Source organism: Caretta caretta, chromosome 19 (genome assembly GCF_965140235.1).
Source record: "Caretta caretta isolate rCarCar2 chromosome 19, rCarCar1.hap1, whole genome shotgun sequence".
NCBI classification, from domain to species: Eukaryota; Metazoa; Chordata; order Testudines; family Cheloniidae; genus Caretta; species Caretta caretta.
The window spans coordinates 7,125,947-7,145,230 of NC_134224.1; the positions used below are offsets into that span (position 1 = coordinate 7,125,947).

The 19,284-nt window shown below is 51.1% G+C and overlaps 1 protein-coding gene and 1 long non-coding RNA gene across 3 annotated transcripts in view; one reads left to right on the plus strand and one right to left on the minus strand.

Annotated features, from left to right (window-relative positions):
* Nucleotides 1-342: 342 nt before the first annotated feature.
* On the minus strand, nucleotides 343-2,125 carry LOC125624694 (uncharacterized). Its single transcript, XR_007353374.2, has 2 exons — nucleotides 1,745-2,125; nucleotides 343-609 (listed from the first exon to the last, which is right to left on the minus strand). It is a non-coding gene; the product is annotated as an uncharacterized LOC125624694 (long non-coding RNA).
* Nucleotides 2,126-2,179: 54 nt separating this feature from the next.
* NHSL3 (NHS like 3) overlaps nucleotides 2,180-19,284 on the plus strand; it is a 56,813-nt gene continuing 39,708 nt past the window's right edge. Inside the window, exon 1 of one of the 2 annotated variants that reach the window (XM_048825513.2) lies at nucleotides 2,180-2,608. In XM_048825513.2, coding sequence (XP_048681470.2) covers nucleotides 2,323-2,608 — 286 coding nt within the window. In that variant the 5' untranslated portion in view covers nucleotides 2,180-2,322. Of the gene's footprint in view, nucleotides 2,609-14,954; nucleotides 15,191-19,284 lie in introns of those variants that run through there. The other variant, XM_048825514.2, reaches the window with a different exon arrangement.

Consider the following 19,284-nt stretch of genomic DNA (forward strand, 5'->3'; position numbering starts at 1 on the left):
TACACAACACTCATACTGCAGCTATTTTGGCAGCCTGCTTTGACATTCCCCTTCCCCTAAATGTTTTGTGTCTGTCTGGGAATATTTGTTTCTCTCATGCATAGGTGGATGCATGAGAGTTTTAAATTTGTCTGGGATTAAACACTATCTCTAGTGGATATTTATAGGGCTTTCATCACCACGGTATCTGACCACCAGCTCCCTATCCACCCACTTATAATACTGACAGACATACACAATTTAAGTAAACTCTGCTCTGCTAGGTGTGGGCTTTTTGCACCCGAGAGGCAGATCTTACATTTACTTATTTTATAACTAGAGTAATAAAACTGCATCAAACAATTAAAGACCCAATATTTTTTAATTTTCCAATTGAGACTTATAAGCAACAACCAGCAGCTTGACACAAGGCATTTACTAGGAATGAATGACCAACAGAGGGTTAATGACCCTGGTCACATCCAGGCTATCAGTTCCCCAACGATGCTCAGGAAGTGTCCCCTTTATTAGCTTTGTCATCATTCATGAAACAATAAGACTGTGCTTTGCTTCCAGGATACCTCAAGTTTCAGGACTTCAGTTCAAAGCACCAGTGTGGTACCAGGCAGCCTGCAATAAAAGGGGAAAGACCAGTCATGAAATTGGAAGAAATCTCTCCCTCCTAATTTTCTTGCACTGACTTTATGTTATTATATATAACTTGCACCTCTTCTGAAGATCCTGTACGGCCCTGCAAGGTGAGTTGTGATACTTAAAATGTTTTTACTTACCATTTTTCAGATAGTGAAACTGAGGTACAGACTTGCCCATGATCAAGAATTCAGGAGGTGCTCTGGTATCCCGCTGATTGGCAGCAGATTAGACAGATCGAACTCCCAATCTCTTGCTCTAACCATTAGACTATACTCCTGTCCAAGACCTCAGTAGTAGAACCCAGGAGTCCTAACTCCCAGTCCTCCAGATGTGAGCTCATAGTGCCCAGCTCTAACCAACAGACTCCACACTCACTTCCATTGTAATGCTATAACTGCGGGGGTTTTAGATTTAAAAAACTGACCAAACCCACCATGGCTAGAATGGGAGATGAGGTTTTGACAAAGGATGCTGAACATGCCCCCAGGCTCCCATGTGATGGGGCTGGAGCCAATTTTAATGTAATGCAAAGGGAAAAGGTCAATAAAATGCGGTGATTATTACGTTTAAAGATGACCCCGTAATCAGACAGACCCATCTCAATGCAGACACCCCCTCCTCCAAACACACACCAGGGCAAGCGCGTGGGGGAGGCAGAGGGGAAGGGAGAAACCCGGGTTGGGGGGGCGGGGGAGGGATTACATCCTGCCCAGAGACAGGCACTGCATCCCGCTGGTGTAATCCTTGCCCCTCCGCTCCCCTCTAATCAGACTCAGTCACAATGGGGCCTTTCTCTCCCCAGCCTGCTCCCGGGCTCGGAGCCTCCGCAGAGCAGGGGGTGGTTGGCTCGGAAGCACGGTGCCCCTCCCCAGCCTGGAGAAGGAGATTAAGACCCCCCCCCCCCGCATCTTAACCTGCCCCCTGCTGTCCCCCACAATACAGCCCTCTTCTGGCCCACGCACCTCCCCTTCCTCAGGGGCAGCTCAGCTGCCTAGCCCCACACCCCCTACCCTTGGGCTCAGCCCCTCTCCCTCCCCGAGGCAGCTCCCCGCGGGCCGCCCCCCCGCCAGTCCCACCAACCGATTCGCCCCAGGCCGCCGCCGGCTCCTACCTGCCGCCGCACGCCCCCTGGCAGCGGGCCGGGATGGGCCGTCCAGCCCGGGCCCCGCTCCGGGGCGCCCTGCGCGGAGCGTCCGCGGAGCCCCGGGCCGGGCAGCCGGGGAGGCGGAGTGAGGGGCCGGGGGCAGAGCCTCTCCACACCCCAGCGCGCTCGGCTGGCCCCGCCCGCCCCACACACGCCCGCCCGCCCGCCCGGGAGAAACTTTCCCCGGCTGCTTCCTTGGCGCCTGGTGCAGCCGGGCGCAGAGCGGACCCGGAGCAGGAGAACAGTCCCGGGGGGACGTGGGGAGCTAAGGCGCGGGGGGAGTCCCGGGGCAGGTGAGGGGGGCCCGGAGCTCTGGGCGCAGGGGAGAGGCGGGAGCCCGGCTGCCAGGAATCCGGAGGGGGGAGCTGGGGCGCACGGGAGAGGGGGCTCCGGCGTGGGGCACGGGAGACTGGGAGGGGAGGCGCTTCCCCCCACCCCGGATGGGGAGCTCGCGTCCGTCGGTGGCTCCCCCGGGCGGAGCGTAGCCAAGGCGAGCTCTCCCGGTGAAGCGGGGCTTTCTCCGACCCATCCTCCCCTGCCCGGAGATGTCCGGGAGGCGCTCGCAGGAGGCACCTGCGGCGGCTGCGGGCACCTGGCTCGCCGCTGGTGGGCAGGAAAAAGGGGACGTGCCTTCCGCGCAGGGGGCCCCAAAGAAGAAGAAGCCCAAGTCTGGCTCCTCCAGCCTGCGCTGGGCTTTCAGCTGGCTTCGGGGCAAGAGGAAGAAGAAGAAGAGCAGCAGCGGCTCCAGCGCCCACCATGGGGCGCTCCCAGCGGAGGGGGAGGCGCCCTCTAAGGGAAAGAAGCACGAGGAGCCAGCCAAGAAGGGCAAAGGTAGGGCAGGGGCTGCCCCCGGAGGGGTGGGTGCCTGGGCCAGGGGCTGTTTGCTGGCTGGGTCTCTCCTCCCTCCCCTTCAGGCCACCGAGACTTTCCCCTCTGCCCCCTGCGCTGGTTTGTGGCCAGCCCCCTTCACCCAGCCTTGAGGAGCCCTGCAAGGGGACTAGCTGCTCATTGCCCTCGCTCGTGTTATGGCTATTGCAGCAGGCCTGTTCCGGTTCCCTGTAATCGGGAATGCTGGGCGCCCTGCGTAATCTCATTCCTCCCCTAAGGGATGTTGCCGGTTCACTGGGTATGTTCTCTCTCTGCTGAGTCAGAAGGTCACAGAGACTGGAGGGAACCTGGAGCAAATCCAGATTTCTCCTCTTCTTCAGCACGGTGTTTGCAGGAGCTGCGCTGCTCCAGGTGTGGCTCCTTGCTGGCGGCCTACAGCCTACTGCCAACATCACCAGCCAGGCCAAGGTGCTGGCCTTGCTAACCTGGATGTAATTCCTCCCCGCTACTTCAGGGTGGCGGTAGGAGCTGCTCTGCTGTGGAGGCAGGGCCTTCAAAGCCTGGATGTAAGATCGTAGCTGAAAATGACAAAGGCCTTTAGAGCGACAACTCCCATCCTTCTGCAGGGCAGGATACGATCCCTCAGAGAGGCACAGCTACTAAACCCGGGCTATGCTCATGCCCTCCACTGCTCCTGTGTGTGATGTTATGTAGTGCCATGCTACGAGGAGCTCAGCCCTTCATGCCCGGATTATACACCCGCTTCCAGCCCTCGCTGCTCGGTGATGCTGTGTTGCCGGAGGTGTTGTTCTTCTTAACGTGGCCTCTTTCCATTTGCATGTGGCCCGGTATACAAGCTGTAAGAGCGAAGTACTTCTTGAGGTGTTGTCCTGTCTCACCTGGAGGTCTTCTGCCAGTGCTGGGACGTGGTGTTAGGGACCCTATGTATGCTAGTGTCTCCGCCCACCTGTTAGTCCATCAAAATGAAGTCTCTTCTGCCTGGTGTTTTGGAAAAGGGGATACAGATTCCTGCGGTAATCCATCCAGAGGAGTGCCCCACACCATGATTCGTTGTCCAGTATTACCGTCCTGGCTCCCTCGCTGGGCATTAGTTAGTTTAATTTGCAGGTATCCATAATGTGGGGAGTTGCTGTTTTTATCAATACTCAGTTGCTCTTTTACTGGTCTGTCTTTTATTGCTTTCAAGAGAACACTGAGAGCTGTGATAAGAGGGGAACAGCCATGGAAATGCAAGTTGCTCTTTCAAAGAGATCTTTGAAAGGTGGCTGAGTTTTCACCTTAAAGTCTCATAAGATGATACCAGCACGTCCTGTCAGACATGTCTGGCTGCAGCTTTCCCCTGATGCTATGTGCTCAGGTACCATGGTGATGGGCAAAGCATAAGAATCTGAATATAATAGGTCCACCCAGTGTGATATTCCTCACTGCGGTGCCCCACCAATACTGGCATCAATTCCATACCTAATCTTCAAAACAGGGCCTTTACAACCAGTCATTGGCAGAGTCGGGATCAGAACACAAGAGACCCTGGCTCTCATTCTGCTAAACATGTGTACCTCTCTTATGGACACTGGCCGTGTGTTGTGAATGCCGGCTAGGATTCCAGCATTATGCTTCCAGCATCGCTGGCCAGCCCTTTGACAAGTGTAAACTGGATATCCGCTCCATGCCCACTCAAACTGCTTTAAATGCCCCACTTCCTGAGACCCGTAAACTAGCTGCATGCCTTACTCTGCTCTGTTGTATGAAACCATCTCCCTTTTGCGTGGAAGGCTGCAGGCTGTGTATGTGTATGTGTGTGCCATGGAGCATGTACACCATACTTAGAGTTCCTTGCCATGTTTCCGTAGTGCAGCCATTTCTTGGTGTGACGGGGAGAGAGGTGTGGATTGGTAGAAACAACATGCATATGAAATTATTGCAGTTTGCGTGCCTGATTAAATCACTCTGTCTGTTCTAATAACATGCTCGCTTCCAAAAGGCAAAACATGAAGGGACCACACCCTGTTTCACCCTTCCTATCCCAGCTGCTTTGCCATTTGCATTCTAATGATGTGGCCATGAAGGCAGCATGGACCAGGGGACTAAGCACTGGGCTGCAAGCTTGGAAGCCCGGTTCCATTACTGACTTGTTATGTGACCTTGGGCAAGTCATGGTCTGTGTTTCAATGTCGTCGTCCTCTGTAAAATGAGGGGGGAAACACTTCCCTAGGTCACTGAGGGGCTGTGCAGATTCTTCAGTTAATGTTTGGGCAGCGCTTTGAAGATGAAAAGAGTGACCGCTATTAAAGTGCTAAGTTATTGATTAGTTTCTTATGTACACTGGGTGCAGTGCTGTTCACTGGAGTCAGGTAACACTCAGCTTCCACTGCCTGAAATACTGACTGGGATGGAGGCTAGGTCTACCCTGAGCTGATGACGGGGCGGACCTATCAATAATACATTTTGCCAATAATACAGAGCCTGTGAATTTTCCAGTTATCAAGCAGGAGGCAACGGGCCAGGACTGTTGGAGGGAGTCTGGAGTTAGGCAGGTCTGGGTTGACCTCCAGGGCTCTGATTGTACAGGTTGCTGGTGGTGTCTGCTGATCTTTTTATACTTCTCTGGTTTTGGGAGGTACTTCAGGCCCTTCCAAAGACCAGCATGGAATCTTGTGAAATACCATGTTCTCCAGCAGAGAAGCAACCAAGGGTTGTGAATCTCTTCACCTTTGCATCGCACTCCCTTGCTCATTCTGAAGACTTAGATTTGGTTATGGAAGGGGTGGTTGGGATGCATGTGGAAACATTTCCTCCTGTGTCCATGCTGCGATAAGAGCCCTTCTCTCCTGCGGAGGGGGTGCAGACATATGTTAGAAAACGGCAGGAGGGTACAGGGTCTTCATTCCAGTGAAGTCAAGGAAGGCATGGGTCAGGGCTGGGTCAAGATCCAGTTCCCCTGAGCTTTGGTTCTCTGTTCATGATTTGGGTGTAAACTAAGGCTGGGTGGCTGAGCACTGAAATAATGGAAATGTAACAATGTAGGAAGTCCCATACGGAAGAACTCGGTGATCCGTCTCGTCAAATAGTCTGTCTCTGACTGACCAGTACTAGCTGAGCTGCATCAGAGAAAGGTGAAATTAATCCTGCAATAGGCAGTTCTGGGATCACCTACCCATGGGGAAACAGTCTTCCTTCCCCCTTGTGCCTTGAAGCAGGAGGGTATTAGATCCCTTCCAAAAGTTTTTTAAAAATCCTCTCTTTTGTATCTCTGGATGTTCCAATTATCCATAAAAATGTCCAAACTTTTAACAACAACAAAAAAAGAAGACAGAATCCTGCTAAGCTCTTGACTGCAATGATACCTTGTTGCGAGGAGCTCGCAAGCTAACTCTGCGCACGGAAAGGTATTTCCTTCTGCTGGTTTGAAACTTGCAACTCCCTGGCTTGAGGTACCTTCTTCCCCTATTCTCCTCTGGTTGCTGCTGTTTTATTGCTTTACCAGCTGAGGCCTTGTGCTGTGGGAACCCCTCCCTGTCCCTACAAAGTACTCTTACCCCTCCTGTTACTTTTAAACAGCAAAATCTTCCATACAGCTGCTTGGCCAACTTCCTCTCTTCTGTTTATTAAAAGAAATAAATCCTATCACTGTAATCTCTGTTGGCACCCTGGAGTATGGAAGGGTACAGTGAGTCTAGTTAATCTGTTAGGGTTACTACAGTATTAGGAGGATACAATCTAGTTAAAGGGACTCCATCACCACGCTTCAGTCTGAAAATAATTTACCTACTGTTGTTACAAATAACACCTGAGATCATGGGAAATGAGACGAAACAATGATATTTCTCTGTTTATTCAGTTTGTTGATCCCATCTAATCTATCTGTTTTAGGTACCTATATGGCCTCCGTTACTGTGGCGTTTGAGCCGTTCGCAGTCTTTGATGTGTTTATCCTCGCAATACCCCCGTGTGGTAGGACAGTGCTGTTATCCCCAGTTTTGAGCTGAGGCATGGAGAAATTAAGGGACAAGAAATCTATGATGAAGCAAGAAATTACTCTCAAGTGCCACGGTAGTGTCCTAACCACGGAACCCTTGTGCATTTGCCTGTACTTTGGGTGTAGTCAGTTTCTCCCGGGGGTGTGTGGGGTTTTTCACTTGGGGACAAGAAAGAAGAAAAGCATTAAAAAAAACTGTGATCGCAAATCCACCCCGATAGTTAAGGTGTCCCCTTAGCCCTGCTGTGAAAGTGCATGTGGACCACCACCCCATTTTAGGAAGACCATTTGAATAGAACATCATTGAGGAATGATGTCCTAGTGATTTTGGCCCATCTTTTGGGGGGTTAATCTAGGTTTCACAATATTATTTCTCAAGGGTTTTAAGAATGAAGGAGTTGATGTTCCAAACATTTTCAATTACTAATTTTTTTTTGGTATTAATTTGGTCCAGCAGCATATAGACTCCTCACTGTGTGGTTAAAAATAAAATACTAAATACACTCAATGAGAGAGAGTTGGAAATTGTATGATTTGGTTTGTTGTTTGCCATGGTGAGCCAATATAACCTAATTGTATATCTGTATTGGAGGATCCCTGGTGCAGAGTTGTGATATAGCGGAAGTGATGCTGTTATCCCTGTGCTGGAGATTCCTGGATGCTAGACTACCATATATCAGTGAAGATGTAGTTGTGGGTAGTACTGGAAGTTCCTAGGTGCTGTGCTTTAACAGCACCATGTCAGGACTGAAAGTCCATGGATGCAGCTCTGTGATAATAGCTGAGATAGTGAAATTGAATCTGAATGTAGATCCATTGCTGTAATATAATAGAGACTTCCTAGTTCTCTGCAGATGCAGCAGTTGTATCCTAGTGCCAAGGGTTCAGAGCTCTGCTGTAATAAGCGAGGCACTGCAGCCATATGGACATTCCTGCATGCTGCCTCTGAGGGTATGTCTACACTACGAAATTAGGTCGATTTTATAAAAGTTGATTTTTAAAAATCAATTTTATACAGTCGATTGTGTATGTCCCCACTAAGCGCATTAAGTTGGCGGAGTGCGTCCTCAATACAGGGCTAGCATTGACTTATGGAGTGGTGCACTGTGGGTAGTTATCCCACAGTTCCTGCAGTCTCTGCTGCCCGTTGGAATTCTGGGTTAAGCTCCCAATGCCTGATGGGGCAAAAACATTGTCGTGGGTGGTTTTGGGTACACGTCGTCAGTCACCCCTCCTCCCTCCCTTTCTCCCTCCATGAAAGCAATGGCAGACAATCATTTCACGCCTTTTTTCCTGGGTTACCCATGCTGACATCATACCACAGCAAGCATGGACCCCGCTCAGCTCACCACTGCTGTTGTGAGCATTGTAAACACCTCGCGCATTATCCTGGAGTATGTGCAGAACCGGGCTAAGAGATGCCAGCACAAGGACGATTGTGATGAGGACATGGACACAGGACGTTCCTGAAAGCACGGGCTGTGGCAATTGGGACATCATGGTGGCAGTGGGGCTGGTTGATACAGTGGAACGCTGATTCTGGGCCTGGCAAACAAGCACAGACTGGTGGGACCACATAGTGTTGCAGGTATGGGATGATTCACAGTGGCTGTGAAACTTTTGCATGTGTAAGGCCACTTTCCTTGAACTTTGTGAGTTGCTTTCCCCCTGAAGCGTGGGAATACCAAGATGAGAGCTGCCCTGACAGTTGAGAAGCAAGTGGCGATAACCCTGTGGAAGCTTGCAACACCTGACTGCTACCGGTCAGTTGGGATTCAATTTGGAGTGGGCAAGTCTACTGTGGGGACTACTGTGATCCAAGTAGCCAATGCAATCACTGACGTTCTGTTATCAAGGGTAGTGACTCTGGGAAATGTGCAGGTCATACTGGATGGCTTTGCTGCAATGGGATTCCCTAACTGTGATGGGACAATAGACGGAACGCATATCCCTATCTTGGCACCGGACCACCTTGCCAACCAGTACATAAACCGCAAGGGGTACTTCTCAATGGTGCTGCAAGCACTGGTGGATCACAAGGGATGTTTCACCGACATCAGCGTGGGATGGCCGGGAAAGGTGCATGACGCTCGCATCTTTAGGAACTCCGGGCTGTTGGAGCTGTTGCAAGAAGGGACTTACTTCCCAGACCAGAAAATTACCTTTGAGGATGTTGAAATGCCAATAGTTATCCTTGGGGACCCAGCCTACCCCTTGCTCCCATGGCTCATGAAGCCGTACACAGGCAGCCTGGACAGTAGAAAGGAGCAGTTCAGCTATAGGCTGAGCAAGTGCAAAATGGTGGTAGACTATGCCTTTGGACGTTTAAAAGCTCGCTGGTGCTGTTTGCTGACTAAGTTAGACTTCAGTGCAACCAACGTTCCCATTGTTATTGCTGCTTGCTGTGTGCTCCATAATAGCTGTGAGAGTAAGGGGGAGACATTTATGGCATGGTGGGAGGTGAGGCAAATTGCCTGGCAGCTGATTTTGAGCAGCCAGATACCAGGGCAATTAGAAGAGCACAGCTAGGCACGCTGCACATCAGAGAGGCTTTGAAAACCAGTTTCATGACTGGCCAGGCTACGGTGTGACAGTTATGTGTGTTTCTCCTTGCTGCAAACCCGCCCCCTTTGTTGATTTTAATTTTCTGTAAGCCAACCACCCTCCCCCCTTCAATCACAGCTGGCAAAGGAAATAAAGTAACTATTGTTTTGAAACCATGCATTCTTTCTTTAGTAATTACAAAAAATGTGAGATAACTGACAAGGTAGACAAGGGTGGGGTGCGGGAGGAGGGAAGGACACGTTTCTTATTGTAGCCACACTACAAATCAAAACTGTTTGAATGACAGCCTTCTGTTGCTTGGGCCATCCTCTGGAGTGGAGTGGAGTGGCTGGATGCCTGGAGCCTCCCCCGCCCCCCGCATTCTTGGGCGTCTGGGTGAGGAGGATATGGAACTTGGGGAGGAGCAGGGATCTGTGCTCTTGTTGGCTTTCCTGCAGTTGCAACAGACGCTTCATCATGTCCGTTTGCTCCCCCATTAGCCTCACCATCGCCTCCTGCCTCTGCTCTTTGCGCTCACTTAATGCTTTCCTGGCCTCTGCCACTGAATGCCTCAAGCTGTGCCCTATCAGTGCAGGAGGACTGCATGAGCTTGGAAAACATGTCATCGCGAGTGCGTTTTTTCTGCCTTCTAATGTGCGATAACCTCAGCGATGGAGAAGATGGGGGAGCATAGAAATATTTGCACCTGAGGAAATAAAAAGGGAGAGTAAAATTTAAGATGATACATCCCTGAGAACAAAAGGGAGACTCTTTCACAGTGAATCAAGGAATTCACAGCAGACAGCACATGTGCATTAGGTGCAAGGTCGCATTTTGCCTTTTATATTTAGTGCCTGCCGGTATGGTGACACATCACAAATGGCTGGGCAACAGAATTCGGTTTCCAGGCAGCCATGATAAGCCTTTTGGTACGTGGGGTTGGCTTCTTCCGCCTTCATAACATGCAGGAATGGTTTCAAACTGCAGCGCCATCCTTTCCCATAGGAAGCAATGCCGGTTGGGTTTCACATTTAAAAGGAGGGGCTGTGGTTTTCGGGTGGATGTGGAGCACACACCTCCCCCCATCCCACTGCATGGCTATTCTCTGGGATGATCCCTTCACCCCTCCCCCCGCCACGTGGCTATTCTCCGGGATGATCCCTTTTAGCCAAGCGCAAACAACCCAACATGAACAGGGTCCTTTTACTGTTCCCTTACAAAAAAATCCCCTATTTCAACCAGGTGACCGACCATGAATGATATCACTCTCCTGAGGCTAACACAGAAAGATATAGACCGAATGTTGCTTGAATGCGACCAGAACCCAGGACCATTTGCTGCCATGCTTTGTGCTGCAATGATTTCAAACTACTTGCTACTGGCTTGGCGTGGTGAAGTTTCCTATCATGGAGGACGAAATAAGGCAGCCCTCCCCAGAAACCTTCTGTAAAGGCTGTCTGAGTACCTCCAGGAGAGCTTCATGGAGATGTCCCTGAAGGATTCCCGCTGCATCCCCAGACACGTTAATACTTTTCCAGTAGCTGTACTGGCTGCGAATGCATCCCAAGTCTTCAGGGCAAATAAAACATTAAACACTATTGCTTTTAAACCTTGTACTGTATTACAAATGTGCACTCCCCAGAGCTGCCTTCTCCAGCTTCAGGGTCGGGGATCCCGCCTTGGGAGGGTATTGGCTCCAGGGTGATGAGAAGGTAGACTAGGGCTGAGTCTCTCATTCAGGAGAATTGCTTCAATGTATTTGGTAATGAACTTGTTAATCTGCAGAGAATAAAGAGTGACATTTCAGAAAATCTGAACAACAGGAATCCACTGGCTGGTCTGAGCTGGAAATCGTAAGCTTCTCTGTTAAACAAAGAGAGGTGTGTCTGCCAGCCACAGCTATTCCACCTGGAGACAACTGGAAGAATTACTCTTGCAAATAATGTTCCATAAGATCCGATAAAACTATTTTGCTGGAGTCAGGTTTCTCTTCATAAGGATGGTTTTATTTCGTAAGACAATATGATCATTGACTATGACTCCAGCACCGAAAGAAACAGAAACCACTGAAAGGTGAAGAGCCGAGCAAAGTGTCTATCTGCCACACTGGAGTTCACGCCGTTGGGTTTTCTGTGTCTACTGCTACAGGTGATGAGCACCTGAACACTTCAGCCGGAGCAGGGGGGGACCCAGCACTGTGGGTGTTAGTGCAGCCATCAATCATAGCAAGACCTGGGGGCCTGGACTCGGGCTTTGCAGGACATGAGTGGAAACCCTTCTGGTTTGTTTGTTTTTTTTTTTTTTTCTGTTAAAGGTTTGGGATCTTAAATATTTTCTGTGTTACCCTTTTTTTCCCCTCAGTGTTCCATTTCCCCTTTAAGAGATCATCCTAGTAGCCCAGATCATGCTCTGTGTCTGTTCATTGGCATATCGAGGGTAGAAAATCGTAGGGCTGGCTTCTCTGCTCCTTCTGCCAAGAGAGAAGGGTCCCATCACTGTAGGACTTTGACTCCTTGGTATAATGGGTTAAAAGCTAGGCTACAGTGACTGTGGAGATAGTAACCTTTCTCAGCATAGTAAAGAGGAGGGACGTAGGTCGAGGGACTAGTACTGAAACCTCAAATTGTGGGCTTTGATGCAGAGTTTTGGACTGGAAAGATGCCAGATTGGCAGCCCTGGGAACTGAAGATGTTTGTTTAGCCACAGAACAGGTCTGGCCTAGGCTTGGTGGGGCGAGCTTTCCCACTCGTTGCTCCATCAGTGGGCTTCAGTTCTGACTGGAAGGAAACAGCTGTGGGGGTGAAGAGGGCTGCTCAATCTCCATGGGCCGTTCAGTCCTTTGGCCATCCCCCAGGGTGCCCAGCTGGTATCAGGTCTGTGATGTGGACGCTTACAGGAACTGGACTGAGACCGTCAACTCCCCTCCCATAGGCCACTAAACTGCCATCAGCAGGGGAATGACTGGCCGCTAGGGACCCAAGCTGTGTTTGAACTGGTCACCGAGTGGTGAAAGGCTCCATATCTCACCACCAACCCCCTGAACCACCCGGTCCCCTTGATGAATAACTTGTGGGTTTATTCCACAGCACATGCTAGAGGCAGAAAGGCCCCTTGCGCTGCGTCTCCACCCTTGCTGGCCTTGCTGTCACCTGGTTTTGTACCAATAAGAGTGTGCCTCCTTGATGTGAATGACATGCTGGGAGAGTCTGTGATGCTTCCGGGCTGCTGGAGCGTGTTCTGAGAGGACCCTGGAGTGCAATGTGGTAAAATCTGAGTCCAGAAGGCAGAGATGTGCAAGGCCAGCTGCAGCTAGTGTGCAGACATGACCGTGCTGGGGGCTTTGCCATGGATCTTGTGACAGGGTCTGTTCCAGTGCAAACAGGAAGCAGTTGGGTAATGAGCTGCTCTCAGTGGGTAGGTGGTGGGGCTCCTGGCTGATCTGGATTGTAACTAAGAGCGACACTCATGCACTTGTGATAGAAGGGGCCATAGAGGCCGCAAGATCTGAAACTAGTGAGGTCAGCAGCTCCCTGGGCTCAGCAGGTTGTCTCTACATGGCATATAAACCAGGCCAGCCCAGGGGGCCCACTGTCCTTCTTAATCCCACCAAACACAGGTGCAGTCCAGCTCTGAGGCCTCTGCACCCCTGTGGGGCCTTCTGTGCCTCAGAGCTTTACCCGCAGGTCCCGAGCCTCGAGGACATGCCCACACCCTGATCACTGTGATCAGAGGCAGTGAAGTCTGGGTGCTGTGCAGAGTGTCTGAGCCAAGGGCTCAGGGTCATGGGGGAGCAGATGTTCCTGGTCTGGGCACTGAAGGGTTTCTGTGTTGGGGGTAGGAAGGGAAGGTTCAGGCTATATCCAGACAAGCAGGTCCTTTTCGTGGCAAGAGAGGAGCAAATGTGTCATGTGGAAAATCTGTTGCATGCAACGTCCTTTTTGCACTCTGCTGTAGAGTTCCCTACTGTGTCATGCGGAGGAGAGGGGGGAGTCTGGAGTGGAGAGGTTCCTTTCTTTTGCCACAGTGAAGCCACTGCGTTAGGACACCTCCTTTCCTGGGGTCAGATCCTGCGAACCTGCAGGGGAGAGGCAGAGGCCAGGGCAGCCCTTTCCGTCATTTCATCATGGAGACTCAAGAATGTGGTGCAGGCATGTGACTCCAGCCTGAGCACTCCCTCCCCAGCTGCTGTGATCTTGCAATCTGGTGAGAAGTCTGTGTTGTAAAGTAGGGTGTAGCGAGCAATGGGATCACAGAGGCTAAGCTGTTGCTCACCCATCCTTTCACATCCCCAGCATCCTCCAAGGCAGAGCTGCCACCAAACAGACTGAGATTTTGGGTGCAGCTGCTCTTAGTTATTTGTATTACAAAAGCAGCAATGTCTAGAGGTCCCATCCAAGATCAGGGCCCCATGGTGCTAGGTCCTTGCCCCATTGAACTTTCAGTCTAAGTCAGCCTGTGTGTGGAGGAAAGGAGGAGGAGCTATCTCCATTGAACTGCTGGGAGCTGAGGCTCAGAGATGGTGACTTTCCCAGGGTCTTACAGCGTGTCCGTGGCAGAGCCGGGAATTGAACCTACGGCTCCTGATTCCCAGTCCTGTGCCTTAGCCACAAAGCCATCCTTCCTCCTTAGCAGAATGTCCGATTAATCACGTAAACACTGTCCTTAGGGAGTGCGTCCCGTGTGCCCGTGACTCTGACCAGCTGACCCCTCCTGCTCTGACACACCATCTCATTTTCAAATTCAAAGAAGAGGTGAAAGCTACACTTCAGCCAGGCCTTGAATCTGACATGCTGCTTTTCTGGATTAGTGCCCTTCACAGTCTCCTGCCTCAGGGCTTCTCTGCACAGAGGTTGCACTGGGTTAACTCTTGAATCAGCTCATTCAAACCAGTGCAGCTGTGTGTGTGGACGCTCTTATTGAACGATCAACCTGGTTCATGTTGGTTTAATTTGCGCCACTGTGACACGAGCCAGGCAGACGGCGATGTAAGTGTCCATGCACAAAGTGACCTCCATTTAATCGGTATCCAATCCCCCCTTGTATTGTATCGCTGTAGCTTCATGTGAAGAGTGGGCTGCGGAGGGCAAATGGGCTGTATGTGTGCTCTCCTATCTGGGAGTCTGTATATAAGACCTGTTTGCCTGTCTTGGCTACTTATGTGGCCCCCATCTCTGTAGTATCTGAGCGCCTTGCTGTCTTTAATGTATTTATCATCTCAGCCCTCCTGTGTGCCCATTGTACAGATGGGGAACTGAGGCACAGAAAGATTAAGTGACTTGCTTTCGAGGACCTCTCCGCTATTGCCCTCGCCTGGCTCTGCTCCCACTTCCACTAGAGCGGTGAGGGTGGGCTGGATGGGTGTGTGATGGCCAGAGCTGGCTTTTGGGAGCTGTGACCCCACCCTGGCTGATGGGGGTGAGGGGACGTTCATGGGGAACGGTCCCAGATGTAATGTGAGCCTGGGGGCTGTGCTGCACGCTGGTGGGGGCAGGATCCCCAGGAGCCACCTCGCGGTGGGCCCACCGAATCCTAAAGCCAATCCTGGCCATCCCCCACTTTGTATCCCACTCCCTGGCAGAGCCATGGATGCTGCAACCAACCTGACGGGGATGGGGCGGGGTGTGGGCAGAGAGAGAGAGAGAGAGAGCGCGGGAAGGGAGCAGAGCTGCAGGGGCAGAGAGAGGGAGGGTGAGAGAGGACAACCCATCCCAGCTATTCTCCTGGAGGCCCCTCCTCTGTGTCCGCCCTGATTGGCTCCGGGGCTCAGGGAGAGTGCAGCCTGTGGAAATCTGAGGGCTTGACCGTGGCTGGAGGGATGGGAGCCGGAGCTGAGCGCCAGCTCTCTGGAGCTGGAAGCAGGCCAAGGTGAAGCCTGTTTGGTGCAGTCATGTAGCACCCCGCGCTTCCTCCACCCAGGAGAGGGGGAGGGAAAGTGCCTCCTGCACACACAGGCACCATGGGCAACATGCACCACAAGAGGAACCCGCCGAATGCCAAGGCCAGGTCCTTCTGGCATTTTGGCCGTACAGGGAAGCTGAAGACAGGTAGGAGCCTGAGGCAGGAACCCAGTCAGCGTGTGGGGTGGGGGCGGGACTCTGTTGATGGCAGCTCCAGCAGGGCTGGTATGGTTCATGCACAGTACAACGGTATTCTGCAGTCATGATCCACAGCCTGTTGCTGGCAGATGGGTGCCCAGGCTCTGGGGTGGCGCTTTAGCACATAGGGGGAACTGTGCCCATGCCCTTGTACGCAAGGTTGGGCTGCCATGGGTAGGAGGCCTTGTCTGTACTGGTGCTGCGCGATGTGGGGGCTTCGTGCAGGTGCCCAAGGATTCTTTTAGCGAGGCTGGAAGGAGCCTGGGTGGGTCTGAGGTTCCCGGAGTTTTGCAATCTGCTGCAAGTACACCTTGCCAGCTCTGCCACGGTTAGTCAGGGCTGGGGCTCGGAGCACTGGAGCTGAAAAGATCCTAATCTGCTTTGGGACTGGTGAACTTCTCACTGTGCTCTCTCTGAGACCCCTGCTTTTCAGCATTGTCAGTGCAATTAACATCCATCGAGTTAGTTACTGATTTGTTTTTCTCTTCTCAGCTAGTGGATGGCCCCAGTGGTTAGGGCAGGCAGAAGGGAGCCAAAACTCCTGCGTTGTATTCCCACCTTTGCCATTACCTCGCTGTGTGGTCTTGAGCAAGTTGCTTTCCTCACTCTGTGCCTCAGTTTCCCCTATCTTGTAAAAGCGCACCAGGTTTAATGACTGTCGCAAAGTGTCTTGAGATCCTGGTATGAAAGTGACTTACTGTGAATGGGCTGTGTACATGCACAGTGTTCTTACCTGGACTTTTCATTCTCCCTTGTTAAGCACAATATTGATTTCCATTTTTGTTCTCCCAATGTCTCTGTTCAACCCACACCATGAGGAGTGGGGAGGGCAAGGAGTAGATTTTCCTTTGACTTATGCTTTCCCCCTCGTTCCAAGCTGGGAAGATACCTCCACTGCAGGAGGCTGCAGTATAAAGGCAGAAAGTAAAACTCCTAACAATACCCTGTTATTGTTGGCTGACTGTGTGGGGTACAAATTCTACTGCTTTCTCTGCTCTGGTTCCGTGGATTCAGAGTGTGAAAAGTTTAAGAACTCCAGAGACTGAGGGCAGGGGTGGTGAATGGGCCATGTCCCTCCTCGCTGGATTTGGGTATCAGGGGAGACAGGGGACTTGATTCCTTGGCAGTTGAACACGTGTTTCAGAGGTACCAGACCCCCTAGGGTATCCCTCCCCCACTAAGATTCCCCCATCAGTTCAGTGGCTGAACTGGAGCAAGCTGAAAATCTATGAAATTATTCTTGTGATAGTTTTGTCCTGGTTCAGACACTGAAACTGGCCCATCCTTTAGATTTTGCTACATTTGCAATTGTTCCCTCAGCTCTGTGTGTGTTTGTGTGTGTGTGTGTAACACAGGAATGGGGGGGTCAGTCTGCACTTGAGTAGGAATCTAGGCTGGAAATCAGAAGAAGGTTTCTAACTACCAGAAAAGGGAGGTTCTGGAACAACCTCCCAATGGGAGTCGTGGGGGGCAAACAACCTGGCTAGTTTTAAAGGGGAGCATGATAAGGTTATGAACGGGATGACATGATGGAGTTGCTTGAGGTGGCAGGGGACTGAGCTTGAAGGCGTGGGAGGTCCCTGCCAGTCCTATGTTCCTGGGTGTGGCAAAAGCCCCCAGAAGTGGGGCACTCTTGTCTAATAGAGCAGAGTGGGTTTAGCCAGGAAACCTGGCTTCTTGTGCTGCTTCTGACACTGCCTTGCTGGGAGAGACCTCACTCCTCCTCTTTGCGCTGGACTTTCCCGTCGTGGTACAGTGCTGTGAGTGCTCTGCATAGAGAAGTTCCATGCAAGTGCAAAGTCTGAGAGTTGGGCTTTATCCCCCTTCTAATGATCACTGAAACGGGGAGACTCCCCCCTGGGAAGACCAGCTGGCCCGAACAGACGTGTGTGGGCACTGACAAACTGAGATGCTCTCCCATTTGCTGCTTTTTACATTTCATACCCAAGTATGACCCAAGCAAATGAGCAATAATATCCAATGCCTGCAATATACCAGTGCAGCCCCAGCCTCCTGGAGGCCAGTGAGTGAGACCTGGCTTGGAATGACCCTCTGGGAGCTGCCCTAATCCCAGATTCTGTGCTTTGTGAGAGCAAAGCTGTCCCCTATTTCAGCGTGTGCACTTCTCTGCCCACTCTGATCCATTAGACGAGTGCCCCACTTCTGGGGGCTTTTGCCAAACCCAGGAACATAGGACTGGCAGGGATCTCCCACACCTTCAAGCCCAGCCCCCTGCCACCTCAAGCAACTCCATCATGTCATCCTGTTCATGCTCCTCTTTAAAACTAGCCGGGTTGTTTGCCCCCCACGACTCTCATTGGGAGGTTGTTCCAGAACCTCCCTTTTCTGATGGTTAGAAACCTTCTTCTACTTGGGGCATTTTAAAACTAGATTTGTTAAAAAATCAGAGCAGTGATTCTTGGGACCAGTCCCATAATGGCTGAGGAGGGGGAAGAGGGCATAGATGGGATCTAATCTGTCTTTTCCATCTGTCACTTCTCTGAGGATCGGGTTCTCCCATGCACAGCTCTGGTTGCTCAGAGAGCACCAGTTGCAACCTATCTTTTGCCAAAGTCTTTGTAGGGAGAGAGTTTGGATTCCCCCATGTACATAAACACTCCCCAAGATGTCTCCAGAAGGGGAGTGTGTCTCCTATTGGCCATGTGGGTGAATTTTCCAGCCAGTGCCTGAGTGTGTTACCCGACCCTGCTCACTCCTGAACATTGTGCTGGTTCAGACAGAGTGTTTTGGAGGAATTGCCCCTACGGGAGACACGGATGGCAAGGGGGTTCCTGCTGATATCACACACTGTCTGACAACTCTTGATCCCCCTGCTTCATTCTGTCTTTACTGTCAGCATGTTGCACAGGTGTGGCTGGAATGGGCTAGCCAGACTGTCCTCAAGGTAAACATGCACTGGGCCCAGATTCAAAACCTTCAGCGCAGGGTTAGGGAGTGACAAAACAAAGCAAAACTACCCACTGGGGATGGCTTAAAGGTGACCTGCAAAGGACTCAGAAAGAATGAGGTGGTGCCCCTCCCTAATGCTCTGTGAGGGAGAACGAAGACTTGTGAGGTTTTTGGCTTGTACCTTAGAAATATCAGGAAGGTCAAGTCAGGTTTAGCAGGGGCACCTCTGGGAGGCCTAATCAAAATTGATCTGGAGTCTTAACTCCTTAATTGCAGGGGGAGGGTTGTCAAATTTGTAACAAAGGCTGCCTTTATCCACACCATTAATTATTTGTTGAAGTTAAATGGGTATTAACCACAGCAAACAACCCCCAAAGAGTCTGTTTGGGAATTTCTTCCCCCTTGACTGTCATTCATAAAGAAGCAAAAAAAGAGCACAAGCCCAGCGTTGTTTCCCTTTGGAGCTCACCTTGAAGGAGAGCAGAGAGGGGCCAGGAGCCACCTGGAAGAACAAAGGCAGGCCGGAGGAATAACAATTCTTAGCACTTGCTCACATCATAGAGCAGTGACTCAGTAACCTTCAAACTCACAGGGGAGACAAGTTGGTATCTTGCAGAGGGGGAAACCGAGGCCCAGAGAGATCAAGTGAGTGGCCCAAGGTCATACAGGGAGTCAGTGGCAGAGCCAGGATTGGAATCCAGGAGTTGCTGGTGCTGGTGTTGTGCCTTGTCCTCTAGATTGTGGGTTCTCAAATAGCTTCCCTTCTTTATGGCTGCTTGGGGACCCCCAAAACTATTTTCTGTTGTAAGACAGGGTTGCACCATGGAATAGGTTGAGAAGCATCTAAACTACACTGACTAACAGTATGGATACTCTTCTACGTCAGTCTGATTTCAGCCTGGCTGGGCTGTATTTCCATTGTCCTGTATTTCTCTTCCAAGAGGCTGCAAGCCAAATCTTGCAGTAACATGTAAAAGTGGAGGGTTACCTGTTGGTAAGGGGACATATCTGGTGGGGTGATTTCTTTTCTGAGTGGCTAGAAGTAGGTGTAAAGTCATAGATTATAAAGCCAGAAGGGCCACAGGACTTCCCTGAATGAATTCCAGTTTGAAATAGAGCATCCCATCTTGATT